Source organism: Gavialis gangeticus, unplaced genomic scaffold (assembly GCF_001723915.1).
Source record: "Gavialis gangeticus isolate Ggan-Ray unplaced genomic scaffold, GavGan_comp1, whole genome shotgun sequence".
Classification (NCBI taxonomy): domain Eukaryota; kingdom Metazoa; phylum Chordata; order Crocodylia; family Gavialidae; genus Gavialis; species Gavialis gangeticus.
In genome coordinates this window covers 28070995-28085728 of record NW_017729001.1, presented here as the reverse complement: position 1 = coordinate 28085728, position 14734 = coordinate 28070995, and the positions used below count along the sequence as shown (strand labels likewise).

Sequence of the window (14734 nt, the reverse complement as noted above, 5' to 3'; positions counted from 1 at the left end):
CCTGCCAGCACTGCTGGGGCCTGTCTCCATGGAAACCCTAGCCCCACCCTCACAGCCCCAGACTGCTGAGGTCTCCATGGAAACTGGCTGCAGCGACACAGGCAAGGGCTGCTGGGAAATGGAGTCCGTCGCAGTCCAATCCAGCCTGTTGGCCAGACTTTGCCTGCCCCTTCTGTCCATGGGGACAGTAACGGTTGACCTTTGCAACCCAGTCCAGCATTTTAAACCCAAGTGAATCACTTACGTTTTTACACGTCTGCTAATAAAACTACGAAGCAAAAAACAAAACAGCAGGTCGCCATTGCTCTTCTAGGCTCCAACCGTGCAGTAGCTGCTGCTTTTCAGCCACTGCATTTGGGATTTTATTCTCCTTTTCTAAACTGGCGGTCCATGATGCGCCACAGCACTAATTTCACAGGGGAGAACAGGCCATTGCTCTGCTGCTTAACAGTGTCCAGCTCCTTACAAATGTCATACTCTGATATTTCATAGGGTAGGAATCGTTCCTGGGTCTCATGGGGCACGTCGGGCTCTGTGACCCAGGCCAAAAACCCACAGCCCGCCCCCGCCGCCGCGCTCTCGCCCACCTCCACCTCCCGGCCCGTCCCAAGTTCTCAACTAGAGCCCCGCCCCGCCCCCTCATTGGATAGCCCTCCGCCGTGTTCTGGAATGTTGACAGCGCCGCAGCCTGCTGGTTGGCTGGCAAGCCAGCCACTCAAAAGTAGAGGCGGGGCCAGTGGTATAAATGAGGACGCAGCGGTGGGGGAAGGGGGAACGGGGCAGCTTGCCCCCGTCGGGGCGCCAAGTGTGACCCGGTGCGTGCTAGGGGTCGCTACGCTCCTACCTGCATGTCTGCGCGCTCAGCAGGCCGCGTGCACTTGGCGGGGGGCGAAGTGCTCTCCGGCGGCCGTTAGGCAGTAAACAAGCGCGAGCTGCCTCTGTCCGCCCCGCGATTGGCGGCGGGGATTCGAACGTGAGAGGGCAAAGGGCACGCCAGGAGGCGTCCCTGGCGGAGATTGGCCTGCCGGGCCACGCGCCAGGCCCGGGCCCGCGCGCCGATTGGCTGAAGTCGAGGAAGATGCGCGATGTGCTCCTCCATGTCCTGATTGGCCCGTCCGGCTACGCGCCGGACAGGCTCCCGGCAGACGATTGGCTGCAAGGGAAGCGGGTGCGTGAGACGACCCCCGTGATTGGCTGACAGGCTACAGCTTTAGGCCGGCATGCGCGGGGAGGGGACCACTGAAGCGACGAGGAAGTGAATGGCGCGTTGCGCATGCCCACTGGGCGCTCGGCCTACTCCCTGAGGTAAGAACGGCCCGCGGGGGCTGTTAAACCGTCGCCGCGCGGGGGCCCCTGGGAGCGCCCCGGCGGTGACCTCCCCGGAGGCTCATCCCGCCCCGGTCTCCCTTCGCGCTGAAGCGACGCCTCGGAGCACCCACCTGTTGCGTCCGCCCTGAGAGGCTGAATTTGGATGACCGATCAGCAAAGTGGACACCTGTTGCAAAATTTTGCGGCCCCCTAAAGTGTGGGGGGCCTTAGGTCATAAAAACTAAGCCTTTTATCAGCAAGTCGGACACTCGTTGCGAAATGTGGGGGCGGGCCCTAAAGTGCGGGGGGGGGCACTTAGGGGTTAACTTTCATGACCCATCAGCAAGTCAGACACTTGTTGCAAAATTTAGGGGCCCCCTAAAGTGTGGGGCCTAGGTTTGCCCCCCTCTAAGGCCGGCACTGCTGTGCGGTTTGCAACAAAATGCTTCACTCCCATCATTTAGTTGCTAGTGCCACCAAGTGGCCGGTAACAACAGTAAGGTTTAGGGGTGGGGGCTATCTTTTTCATTCCCTTAATACTTCTCTCTTACAAGGAGGTACAGATATTAGAGAGCTAACACACTTTTAAAAGCAGTGTGGAGCAGGTGGCTTGCATATGAAAGCCCTTTATTCTTGGGTTTAAACCTGTAGACTGTGCCATCAAATTGTTTTTTTTTGTTCAGAAGAATAAATGGTATTGAAGTCACCTGCACGGTGACTTCCTTCCCACGCTTGCCGGTCTAAACGTATCAAAGCCCTGACCTGGACGGGGAGGTTGAGTTGTATTTTCATCCTTAAAGCCCATTTGCTCCACGATTGGTTTGTTTTAAACTCTGAAAGAACCAGTTTTGATGTAGGTCTAGGGCTGGGAAGGGGAAAGTTACTTGGGAGTGGAGTCCCATCAGTCGGATGAGTACTAAACACCACAGCAACAAGATTAGTCTGGAATAAAATTGACAAATCTGGGAAACGCCTTTAGTAGAGCCAACAAAGACTGTAACAGCAAAGACCTCTAACTAATATGGTGCTTCAGTATACTTAAAAAATTGGAGATGGGACCAAACAAGTTTTAAGTTTAAAAAAAAAAAAAAAATTTGTTTTCTGTTCGTAAACTTGAGCTAAGTGGTGACATTGTAAAATACTCTGTTTAGTGGTCACAATGTCATTTCTATTTGGTTTTTATAGAGATATTAATCATTAATGCAGTATTATTGCTGTTCCCAAACCACCCCAAGGTGTTTTGTGTAAAATTGTACAGGGTATAGGTAGAAAGTTATTAGCATCCAGCATCAAAATGCTTCCGTCTGGGGGACTGAACATGTCTTTAGCACCACATGACACAGCAGTGTAAAATAGAAAATGAAGATGAACTTTTGCAAGTGAAATTCATAGAGGTAGAATGCATTTTGCTCCTTCTTGAAACTTGAGTAATGTGATTATGATTGCCCAAAAAGTTCTGCATAGTATTAAAAGTTCTGGCTGGTAATGACCCTTGTGTTTTATTTGAAAAATAACAGGGCATTGTTCTAGTATAGTCAGTATAATGCATCATCAGCCAAACTGCTAACTTCAGTCGCTTTCTGTACCACCTACATGGTGCTTGGAGGTCTCTCAGCCAGGTATGTTATTATCTAGCAAAGAGTCATTTTCTGCCTGACAAGCCTAGGCCGGTTTTCATTGCCGTTATGTCACTAACTTGAAACATTGAAACTTAGCTAATTTTATTGTAGTCTGCAGAGAAATTAAATTGAGTTCTCATTAGCTGGGTCACCTTAGTTATCAACACTTTCTGCCAGGAGCCGGTGTATATCTGCAAAGAAACACACATACGCCCAGGGTTCTTGTGCAAGAAAAGCTGGGGATGTTCGTTGTAATCTTGAGTACACCGTTTCTGTTCAACTCCTGACGAAGTGCTCAAGTTTTGGTTTGATTGGGCCTTCTCCTGAAATCATCTGGTCCATGGGACAGATTCATTCCACAGTCTGTGCTAGTATGGTGGGGAGTTGCAGTCTTGCTCTGTTGTGGAGCCAGCATTACTGAAGTAGTAGGGGAGAGTCAGCTGGGGATGTGCTAGTCTACTGCATTTCCCAGGAATCCTCCAGCAGGAGGGCTTCTACTGGTATTGCTATGACTTAGACCTGCCTTCCTTGACCCAACAGAGTCTTTGTACCAGGACTTGTCCTCCCTCTGGACCGCAAAGGTATTCTGTGAAGGTGGAATTATGCCTCCCACTGCCAGAAAAAGCAAATGTGGACTCAATGGGAGGCTTACAAATCTGATTGTAGGTGTGTACTTAACCTCCTCTTCTCATTAAGTCTCTGTCACCTTAGGTAAGGAAGTATTCTGGCCCCAAATATTTTAGCAGAGCTAGAATTTAACCCATAACATGTTGCCTTTCATGCAACTGGTACTTTGGACCACTTTAAAAAGTAGAGTCCTGAAAAGCTACAAGGACGATGCAAGTAGTTTGCATTCCACCTGAACCAAGGAATGCCCCCAAATTTACATCTTTTGTGCAAGCAGCTTTTAGTCTCCTCTCAACTTGTTGCCATTATACAGATCCCTTTTAGGAGTAGCAGGTTAACTTTTGGCTAGTTTAAGAAAGAATGTTGCAGCCTCACATCAGTTTGTTTGAATTCTTACTATTCCAGAGTCTCACTTTTTTGTTGCAAATTGCAACATCCTACAGGATACTTTAGATTAACATGAAGTGCCTGTGTATTATCTACAATAGCTGCAGATGTATTATAATGTTAAAACAAGATTTGTATCTTTCTTTTTTTTCTATTTCAGGTTCTATTGAAGGGGAACTCTTGTCTCCAATTCTTTATGAACAATTTAGGCTTATTTTACTCTATGACCTGGCTGCTTAAAATAGGTGTGGTATCTTGGAGGCCATGGACTTTGAGGAAGCAACTGTTTTTATCCCCCAGGCAGTCTGTGCCTCTCTTCCAAGTAGCAGGGAAGAAGACTTCTCGTGATCTTCTTGCACTAAGTGAGACAGAATTAGAAGAACAGTTTGTAAGAGGTAGTGGCCCTGGAGGCCAAGCAACTAATAAAACAAACAACTGTGTTGTCTTGAAGCACATTCCATCTGGGATTGTAGTCAAGGTAATTATGTGGTAGTGCTTTGCGTGGTAAAGAAGCTTGGCAATAGCCTGCTGGCAAAGCTGTGAACTAGTGGTTTAAGCCAATATAAAATCCTAAAGTTCTAACTTTTCTGTCTTGATATTTACAGTTGATGTATGTTGCTTTATTTTTCCCAGCACTTTTAAGGCCACCTTTATTAAAATTAGATTACAGAATCATAGAAAGCTAGGGATAGAAAGCAGCTCAGGATGCCTTGAAGAAAGAAGGCAGGGGGTCAGACTTACAAGATCCTTAAATATTAAACACTGCAAAAACCTGAGCATTATGTTATCTAGCTGCCAGTAAATGTGGGGGAGGGAGTGTGTGTGTGTGTTGCTTCTTTGTGGTTTTTTACTGCTGTAGCAGAGAGGCTAGTTCTTTGAAACATTATTTTGATTACTAGTTCAAATGAAATAATACGTGAGGAATGATTTTGAAGCTCATTATCATGTTAAAGAGAGAGACGTCATAACCCTTCAGAAACTGTTATGACAGGTGTTTTCTTGTTTGCTTGTCCACTTACATTAATAACTCTGAAACTTCAAATATTAGTTTCCCAGGCTCGGGGGAAGGAAGAGAGGAGTTAATGCAGTAATTCCCATGAGTTGAGGGCTGTAAAATCAGACCCTATGTTAGTACAGCATACATAATAAAAGGAAAAAAGTGTTTCTAAGTGAAATTACATTCGGAATAAAAAATATCCAACTGTATTTTTCAGTGTCATCAAACTAGATCAGTGGAGCTGAACCGAAAGAGAGCTAGAGAGATACTGCAAGAAAAAGTTGACCTATTTTACAAAGGTGAAGATAGCGATGTTTTCAAAGAGAAGATGGAAGCAGGGAACAAAAAGCAAGAGAAGAAAAGAAAAGCAAAGGAAAACCTGGAAAGGAAAAAACAATTTAAAGAAATGCAAGAACTGGAGAACAAGGAACTGTGAATGAAGTGATATGGCTACTTAGAGGAAGGACTGACTTTACCAGTTCCCCTGAAAACAGCAAATGTGTTAATTTTTCCATCATTTTGACACCATAGGACTTCGCAAACACCACTGAAAATATTGAGTAATGAATGAGTGTCCGTTAGCATAAAACAAGGCATTTAACCACTGGCTAACAACAATCACTTCTCAGCCTCAATCCACTGCCTCATTCCCCACATTCAACAGTTAACCAACTATTCATGCTGAGTTTAAGGCAGTTTTGGTAAAAGAAGCAACACAATCACTTAGGCCTTGTTGCTGTGCATCTTACTGATTTTTTTTTTTTTTTTGTCTTCTATATAGTCCATGGAGATAGAATAAGAAAAAACACAATAGGCTAAGAATAGTCTTTTCAGAGTGTGAGGATTTAGGCATATAATCATCTCTTTTAGTCCGATGCTTAAGTTTCCTCTACATAAAGATGCGGGCATCACTAAAACATAGGACAACCCATAATCATTGTACAGGCAGTATTCCTACTGAAGTCAGAATTGCCTTCATAAACTACAAGATATCGAATAAACCAGCAATAGAATAATACCTTGTTCTTACACAAAGAAGTGGAGGATACTGTAGACTGAAAAATCAACTGTGGAGAGAAAAAGGGCTTAATCTTAAATATTCTTAAGCAACACAGTCCCTTTCCCCACCTGTAAGTTTATCAGGGGTGCTCACCAGGATCTGGTAGAACATCTGCTCACCAGAGCACCCCAAGGGAAGACAAGGTCAAACAGTCACAAACTCCTCTGTGACTGTTTCAGGCTGGACATAAGGAAGAATTTCTTTACTGTCTGAGCCCCCAAGGTCTGGAATAGATTGCTGCCAGAGGTGGTTCAGGCACCTACCTTGAACGCCTTCAAGAGAAATTTGGATGTTTATCTTGCTGGGATCCTATGACCCCAGCTGACTTCCTGCCCCTGGGGTAGGGGGCTGGACTCTGATCTTCTGAGGTCCCTTCTAGCCCAAATGTCTGTGAAATCTATGAAATTGTGTTTAGTCTTAGTACTGACCAGTGTCGCCTCCTTTCTTTGGGTTTCCATTGTATACTAAACATCTACCTTCAGTAATAAATAATTCACAGCTTCATTTATCGTGCAGAGTTTTGATATAGCAAAACAGAACATTATATTACGTGTATGAACTTTTACCTCAAAGGGTCCTCGGTCTTGTTTGAAATATGTCTCTAGTGTTATTTGATTGGGAGTAGTTATAGTGTGTTGTCGCATAAATGCTGATTTGAATCCAGAGATGTTTGACTGATCTTCCTCTTAAAGAAGAAAAATTTAGTCGTGTCTGGAACTTTTATCGTCTCTCATGCATGTACCATGGATTGCTACAACAAGCTATGCTCCAGCAGTGAAAGGGTAGGGAGAGGGCTTCCAAAAGGACATTTGTGGCACTTAAGAAGATTTGTGGGTGCAGTGGGTTAGTTGTTCTTTAGGAAGAGGAATGGAGACAGCAAACAGCCTTACCTCCTTCCTGCAGGGACTGCCTGCCTGCATCCAACTATGCCATGGACGGAGCATCTCTAGCTGCGTTCAGTCGTGTTCTCTAGTCTGTTCCCAGATTTGAGCCTCACACATGAAAGTTAAACCTTTACCTATCTAACCAGGTTCTTTCGTACATTTAACATGAGGTGGATTAAAGGCACTCTACATGGTTTTAATACAAATTGTTAATGAAAATAAGTTTTATTACATCAAGTAATAAATACATACAAAGATGCAAATAACAGTTTTAGTCATTTATCCAGAATTTTTTTTTTTCTTCTTTTCTTTTTTTAGGCAAACTTGCAACTGAAATCTTCAGCCTTAGTGTGAAAATTAGTTTTCTGGGACCTTGTTATTGTTTAATAGGTTGCCCTACCTCCTGTATAACTCATGCACTTTAAATGGACTCCAAAGTACTAACAATCATGCAAATGCTTATGCAAAAAAAGGGTTATTTCTAAGCGGGAATCTATGCTGTATGACACTGTGTGATATAGCAGACTACTAGGTAAAACGTGCTATCTCTGCATTTATTTAAAAAAATCCTTGGAGATTATGTCAAAGGATGGAAGCTTGACAATTTGGGGTTACGTGAATAGGCAAAAAAAAAAAAGAATGAGACTGCGGCTGAATAGGAAGGGAAGTGAAGTATAGCCTGAGGGATAGAAAGCATTCCTTTGCATGCAGTTCAGCCTCAACAATCTTTAGAAATAATTTGGGGAGTTTAACATCTTTAAAAAATGCAAACCCTTGTCAGTTGAAAAAAATCCTTGTTTTTCTCATTCTTAACTACATTTTTAAGGGCAAAAAAAGGAACATAAAACATTCAAAATAAAAGGATTTATCTGAATGTTTTGAAAGTCACCAAGGGAATAACTAGTACTCTTCCTTCATAAAGAGGTGGAAAATCTTTTAACTGAATTAGTGGGCTAGGATCTTGCATTCCGTTCAGTCTCAGCCAAGCATTCTCGAACTAATCCTCTAGCATGAATGATGCCTGCAAAAGAATTGTACATTTTTGAGCATCTCATCCAGGTGCCAACTAAGGAAGTGAAAGTTCACAGGAAAAAAAAAACAGCCTTTCCATTCTAAAATAACTTGCAAAGCTTCCACAATGCCCCTTAGGGAAGGCAGCTTCCCCAGCCCCCACAAACCACCACAGCTAAGAAGTTTCTCCCCCAAATTGGCATCTGAAGTTTGAAGGGGGTCCAGACCAAAGTCCTCAGCCCCCTGAAGGTGGCAGCTCCACATTCAGTCAGATTTAAACTTTGTGCCTATCTACATTTAGAAACCTAACCTTTAAAAGTGGGGGTCTTGCACAGTTGTCACTTGACTAGTGATTACATTTTAGTGAGATTATCAAACCCTGAGGTAGTATTTGCTCTGAGAGGATGTGTCTGGAAAATTTAAGCCATAATAGCAGCCCCCTGCAAGGAGTGGTGTCTGGAGAAGGGAAACTTCTGTAGCGATTTCCTCTTTTTATTAACACTGGGGCAGCTCCAGCCAGGAGAGTTTTAGTGTAGACTGCCATCACCGTTTTAAGTACTGGCCTCTACCCTTGCTCAGATCTAGTGGACTTGAATTGAAACATTTCCAGGAGCTTAACTCCCTTGAGTTCTGAAAAATCCCAGCCTTGGTATAATACCAGCAGCCAATCTAGACTCAAGCTCCCAGTGTCATTAAAAGCAGTGAAGTCTGAGCTTGTGTTGGGAACAAGAGATATTTTATAGCCAGATTTACCCACAGCAGAGAAGGGTACTTTTTGGCAGTACAGCAAGAGAGATTAGGCTGATTTCTCAGCTCACTCCTGCTGTTCCTTAACAGGAGGGAAACCTTACAGGCAGGGTACTCTGCCTTCACAGAACTGCTAGTCCAGAGACTTTTAGGTCCCAGCTACAGTCCCCAAAGGAAGAATTGTTCATGAAGTCATTACGGTGAAAGGATCTGCAAAAGAGTTACATGTCTACACGCAAATATTTGCGTCCTGTCTAGAAAGGCTGATGCATACTCCAGGCAGCACACTAGGTGTCAAGGTGCCCAGTATACGCAGCACAGGTCCGGTCCCCTGAGTTATGTTGGAAACTGGGATTAGTTGATTTTATATCTTGATAACCTGGGTGGGCTTTGAAACTAGTGAGCAGGAGTCCTATTCTGGAAGAGCCATGTATGTCAGCTGCCTTTCCACTGCTGCAAACCACCCAAGCACGTGCACACTTGTTAATTCCCTCTCCTGGGGGTAGATTTTTGCAGCGTTGGCAAATTAGCAAGTTAATCAGCCACTTGCACAGCCACCTACCAGCATTACAGACAGGACCTAGATCTTCAAACCATGCTGCGCAAACATTTGCTGTGATAGCCGAAAGCACGACTCACTTTCCTCTTACAAGCAGCTGAAGTAAAGGTGATGTTCACGCTAACAGTCTGCATCTTGCCAGACCTCTCCCAAGTTGTCCTATTAGCCTATTGCCACTCTTGATCTATTGACATTGACTCAGCCAATGCAAGAGAGAAGTGACTCCTGCAACATTGATTTTAGTCCAGCCAGATTCCACTTATCACTTTTCAGCAGATTTTATAGCATCCTTTCCCAGAACAGCTACTAGTCATTTTATTGCATGTCACGGCAGATATATTACTCCCCCATTAACGGCTGAGCTTTAAATAAAACCTCTGTAGTCCTGGGCAAGCAGAGAGTGGATTTGCAAGGTGGTGAAGTTATGTCTGCTACAACCACATACTCTCTTCAGCCTGAATGTACGAGCCAAGCTCAATGCGTGGATCGAGGCAGCTGGAGTAGGGGAGGAAAAGGCTTTATGCCTTGCTGCCATAGGGTATGGCAGCCTGGGAAACTACACTCAGCTGCGTACGCCCTCATGGGTCACACTAGCAGTGAGAGTGCCCCCATTCCTTCAGGAACATCCCTCCCATGGGTCCTGCAGAGGGAGATATAGACAGTCTCGTTTCCCCTCCGCTGCCAGGATAGGACATTTGTGACCCCTTTTAGCTGCGTGAAGGAAGCTGTAGAGTTAATTAACAGAGCCCTTAGACCCCAGGAGCCTCTGGCTCCCTCCAATGTAATTATGTTCAATTATCAATGCACATGGGAGTCTAAGCATCACAAACTTGGGGGCAGGAGAGAGTAAGACGCCAGCTGCTGCTGCAGCGTACTGCTGTACTACTCGAGTGCATGTTACCTTTTTCTCTACTGTCCACTTAACATACAAGTCACTGACACAACCTCATTTAGCTAAGGCTTGTTGGGCTGAATACAGTTCTTTGGTGTGACACAGACCCTTTGATTTGTGGTTTGAAGTCTATAGGAGAGACCCTACGTGACTAAGGGCATGTCTACACAGCAAACCTACCACCCCAGGCAACAACAGCATCCTCACAGGCACACACTGCACTGCTCCCCATGACACAACTGCATCTATGTGGTGCTTCAGGCAGGCTAATCAGTGCTGAGTGACAGGGCCGATTAGCCCTTTCCTGCGCTAAGGAACCCACCTGCAGCACTGCACAGATGCAGCTACACTGCTTCAGGGCCAGGAGACAATTCAGGCAGAGCAACGTGCTGTGTTCAAGGGCACCGCTGTTTTGCCTGGTAAGCAGAGACATCCCTAGGGGTGTGCGGGGCATACGGCATATCAGCCCGTGTGGGGCCGGGGGTGGTGAATGACGGGGCGGGGGCGGCAAGTGGCCAGAGCACAGAGCCAGCGGTGCGTGGCAGCCACGGCAGAGCTGGCAGCGTGCAGTGGCTACAGCCAAGCTGGTACACCACTACCCTGTATGGCATTGCCTGCAGGGGCCCCCAGAGCGCAAGACCTGGAGCGGCTGCCCCAATTCACTGCCCCCCAGGGACAGCTGCCCCAATTCACCGCCCCCCAGGGACGGCCCTGCTAGTAAGTTTGCCTTGTAGTTATGCCTGACGTCACCAGAAACCGAGACACATTGAGGGGCTGGGCAGTTATGCTAACTTGGAGCCCTCTCTGTGCCATGCACTGGTTTCTCTTGATAGATGTCAGTGATTCCAACATCTATGTTAACTAACTTAACTAAGTTAAGACATCTCAAATGTCTGCCCTCTGCGGTTGTCAGAAAACAATGTGTAAGCAATATACATGAGAAGACAGATAAGTTTTACATGTCTAGTAAAAATTACCTCGTTTTAGCCTCTCCATGGCACTTTTACTTCCCGCATACGTGGGTCTAATTTCTTTTCCTAATTCTTCTATGATAGCTAGGAGTTCTGCATATTTGCTTTGTGGTACTTGACTGCTGCTGGTACCCTACAGTTTGAAAGAAGTTAATCTGAGTTACACAGTGAAAAACAAACAGCTGGAAAGAACAACTATTTCACAGAGCTTGTCCTGGCCATTTGCACGCCAATTTTAGAAGGCTATGAACATGATGCAGCTGTACCTCCTGCTTTTGTAATCAGATGCTGCGCAGGTGCATTATCTCTTCTCACCCAACTGCAGGACTGGAGCCTTGGGTTGTAAAGCATTTCATTTAGACAGCACTGCAAACAGAGTTAACAAATGCAACCCCCTTGTTACAGCCTCTCCCCCTCCTCTCTCTCTCCACCACACTTTTCACTTTCTGTACTCTAAGTACTAGTACAGGCAGAAAAACATTTACAGAATAAGTTAAACTAGGGGCGAGTTAGTGGGACACAATTACAAGAAAATGGTTTACACATCAAAAGAAAGCGTCCTTCCCCCTGTTAAACATTAGAAGCTGCCCCGAAGTGGGAAGTTAGATCCCTGTAGCAGCCAACAAAGAGGCTTGGCTCATGCAGTGCAGAACACTGGAAATTCTAAATTACCCACAGAAAACAATTAGGAATGCAATACTGCTACTATTCATTATTTGTAACACAGTAAGCATTCAGTTGGTTTCAGCCCTGAACATCAGATCACGAGCTATCCTCATTTTATATCCTCACCTTTGTCTTGGAACACAACTCGCATCACGGTTCACCATGAGTCAGAAAAGCAGAGGCTAGTGGGCAGCTATTAACTAATCCCTGATGAGCATTCTAATTATTCTAGTATGACATGAGGACGCATGTAATGACTCTGTTTGCCATTTGGATTTTATTTCCAAGCCCTGGAGAGGGCACATGGACAACAGCGTACAATTTACTAGCTTGAGCAAGGGCATTGTCACCAGAAAGATTAAAAAAAAAAAAATTAGAATTTTACCTGCATCCCTTGTGTGTAGCCTAGGGACGGTGGTCCGTAGTCATTTATAAGTTGTCTGTATTGTGCAGATGTGGCCATACTTGTGGAGGGAGAGTGAACGCTTCCAGCTTCCAAGAGGAAAAAAAAATTAAATCAAGACTTATTAGCTAAAGATGGATTAGTCAATACACATTAGGACTCAGTTTAGTGGGCTTTTTTCTCCTTTTTTTAAACCGTAACCTGATTCTTCTTCTCCCAGCCCACTAACGTCAATTAAGAGTCACACTATTCATTGGAAACCGTACCAATGATTAGTGTAGCAGTCCTTTCACAGCTACTGTACATTTGAAAACAGTGCAGGCTGTAACATTAGCCACAGCTTTTGCACTCGTTCAGGGGAAGTCCAGTATAGCATTGCAGGTTGCTCTGCAGACTTACTGTAAACACAGAGGAGCTGTATTTTTGCTCATGCCCTACAAATTAAGTCCAACACCAAGCTATTTTCAATTTAACAGCACAGATTACGATCAATTTTTACATCTCAAAGTGTCATCAAGTGGACAAGGCAAAATTACCCTTGCTGCCAGGACCACAACTCAGAACTGGTGGCAATCGGATGAAGTGTCTGGGTCCCTCTGTTCATTGTGTGACATCAGCAGTGAATACTGTTGCTATTTTCTACCCTCTTCTGTGATGTCAGACCCTTCTAACCAGTCAGGTCACACCATGCAAAAAAGAAACCAAAGTAATGTAAAACTACCCGGTTTGGGGGGGTTTTGGTTGTTAAGTTCTAATGTTTCCTAAGATTTCCAGACTTCAGGGGGTGGCGACACTGCTGTAATACAACAGTCTCAATATAAAACACACATTTACTTTTTTCGCTATCAGGCTTTAGTTTCCTAAAGTGTCTACTGGCTGAGGCACTACTTTGGGGGACAATAAATCCCAATGTGGATCTTAACAGAAGCAATTATTGGTTTAATGCTCCTTCTTGTTTGTTTAAAAAATAGTTAATTCCTTACAAAGACAGACTGCATCAAGCATAGCAGCTTTTGGAGGATGACTTGTCCTGAAGAGAGCAAGGTGAGATATTCATACAGCACAGGAACTTCTCCATCAAGCCCACCCTCCTTCAAAAAAAGTGTTTCCCTTAGGATTACATTAATCAATCAATGTGGCTTTTTTAAACTAACCAACAGGCCCTTCCTTAATGAGTTCTGCCAGGGTGATTGATCAAAGATCTGTCCCACCAATGGTAAAATCATTGTGGGTTTTTTAAATTTGTGTCTTTGTTCTTAATGTGCTTGGGAGAGAAATGGGGTGGGGGGGAAATCATTTCCCCCTTTTCCTAAAGGGCCACAAACTGTTCAAAGGGATGCCCGGGATACAAATCCAGCATCAGATCCCCCTGATTTAAAGACCCAGACACCATCCCCTTTACAGTCTACTAATGGCACCCATCCATCTTGTCTCCTTATCTTCCCACTGAAACAGCCTCCTCAATCATCTGTCATCCATCCTTTTCAGGAAAATGCACCATTAAGCACACGCTCGCACACACACACACACCCCTGCCCATGTTCAGAGCCTTGCCTCACTATGACTTCTGGCCCAGCAAGGACTGCAAAAGCAGACTCAAAGAGGCTTTATACCAATAGGTTTTAGCTACTCCTTTGCTTTCCTTTTCCCCTTCAAATGCTCCTGGCTCCTACTGTTGCTTTCCTCCTGTCCTTTTCCTCCAGGGGCCACTCAGACCCAACACTGCTTTTCTGATGGACAGGTCCCTCTCCTATAACCTCCCTCCAAGGGATGCTTCCGCTGACTTCCCAAGGGAGACATGCGCCTTGTTTGCCTACCTTGGTTGGCATTTAAATGACAAGCTACAGTATTCGGATTGGAAGTTGTGCAATTTATAATGTGCTATTTTTGTTGCCGAGTGTTTTAATCTTGATTTCTTTTCTTCCTGGAAAGATGCTATCAGAGAAAACACAAGGCCAGAGGTCAAAGCGTCAGAGACAAGCCTGAGTGCAAAAGGGATACTTTTTGGCAGAATCATTCTGCTTTTGCAGCAATCCCAGGGTATCGTCATGGCCTTGTGTTCGCTCCCCTCATGCCTGCTACCAGGGCATAATAACCTAGTCAAGACAGGTTGCAGTTTTCATGCCAGTTACTTAGTTCAGACAAATGGCAGCTCTCACGTAGTCTTTACCTCCATCTGCCAACTCACATGAAAAATCTGAACTGCCTTGTCTTCACAAAGATGTCACACCTAGCTGGCAATCGAACCTCGGCTGACACAAGGTAAGGACACTCCTCTTCCCTACTGAAGACATTGGGACCTTTTCAACTGTGTTTTCTATTCCTACGCTGTGTAATATTAGTTGCCGACAAAATGCACGTACCGTTCGTTGCAAAGTTTCTACCTCCAGCTCTTAACCAGTATTTCAGAGTCAATCGTATGAAGTTATAACCACCACCCAGGATACAACTGTGCAGGAGGCAACATCTTTTCTCCAAGAATTGAGGGCTTTACAAACACCATGCAAGGCAGCAGGGTTTGACTGCACCCACGAACGACTGGTGCCTCCCGAGACGGGGGGGGGGGGGGGACAATTTGGGGGCGGCAGGGTGGGGGGGGGGGG

The 14734-nt window shown here is 45.1% G+C and overlaps 3 protein-coding genes across 12 annotated transcripts in view; 1 reads left to right on the top strand and 2 right to left on the bottom strand.

Annotated features, from left to right (window-relative positions):
• The window catches only part of MPHOSPH9 (M-phase phosphoprotein 9), a 53991-nt gene extending 52849 nt beyond the window's left edge, over positions 1–1142 (bottom strand). For 2 of the 4 annotated variants that reach the window (XM_019507137.1, XM_019507139.1), the window contains exon 1: positions 845–1136. The gene's annotated coding sequence lies outside the window, so the exon portion shown is untranslated. Of the gene's footprint in view, positions 1–244; positions 266–844 lie in introns of those variants that run through there. The other 2 variants (XM_019507140.1, XM_019507138.1) reach the window with 2 other exon arrangements.
• A 173-nt stretch (positions 1143–1315) lies between these two features.
• CUNH12orf65 (chromosome unknown C12orf65 homolog) lies at positions 1316–5374 on the top strand. The gene is made up of 4 exons (XM_019506650.1): positions 1316–1804; positions 3468–3638; positions 4102–4419; positions 5156–5374. Exons 3-4 carry the CDS (start codon positions 4138–4140, stop codon positions 5372–5374), a joined length of 501 nt encoding a protein of 166 aa, XP_019362195.1. The 5' UTR covers positions 1316–1804; positions 3468–3638; positions 4102–4137.
• Positions 5375–6968: 1594 nt separating this feature from the next.
• The window catches only part of CDK2AP1 (cyclin dependent kinase 2 associated protein 1), a 23399-nt gene continuing 15633 nt past the window's right edge, over positions 6969–14734 (bottom strand). For 6 of the 7 annotated variants that reach the window (XM_019507146.1, XM_019507149.1, XM_019507142.1 and 3 more), the window contains exons 2-4: positions 12114–12220; positions 11069–11195; positions 6969–7903 (exon numbers count right to left, since the gene is read on the bottom strand). In XM_019507146.1, the coding sequence (XP_019362691.1) occupies positions 7836–7903; positions 11069–11195; positions 12114–12191 (273 nt within the window). In that variant the 5' untranslated portion in view covers positions 12192–12220 and the 3' untranslated portion in view covers positions 6969–7835. Of the gene's footprint in view, positions 7904–11068; positions 11196–12113; positions 12221–12667; positions 12757–14734 lie in introns of those variants that run through there. The other variant, XM_019507147.1, reaches the window with a different exon arrangement.

Coding starts and splice junctions, on each gene's coding strand:
- CUNH12orf65 (XM_019506650.1), top strand. CDS start 4,138: ATGAACAATTTAGGCTTATTTTACTCTATGACCTGGCTGCTTAAAATA. Junction 4,420..5,155: donor CATCTGGGATTGTAGTCAAG/GTAATTATGTGG, acceptor TGTATTTTTCAG/TGTCATCAAACTAGATCAGT.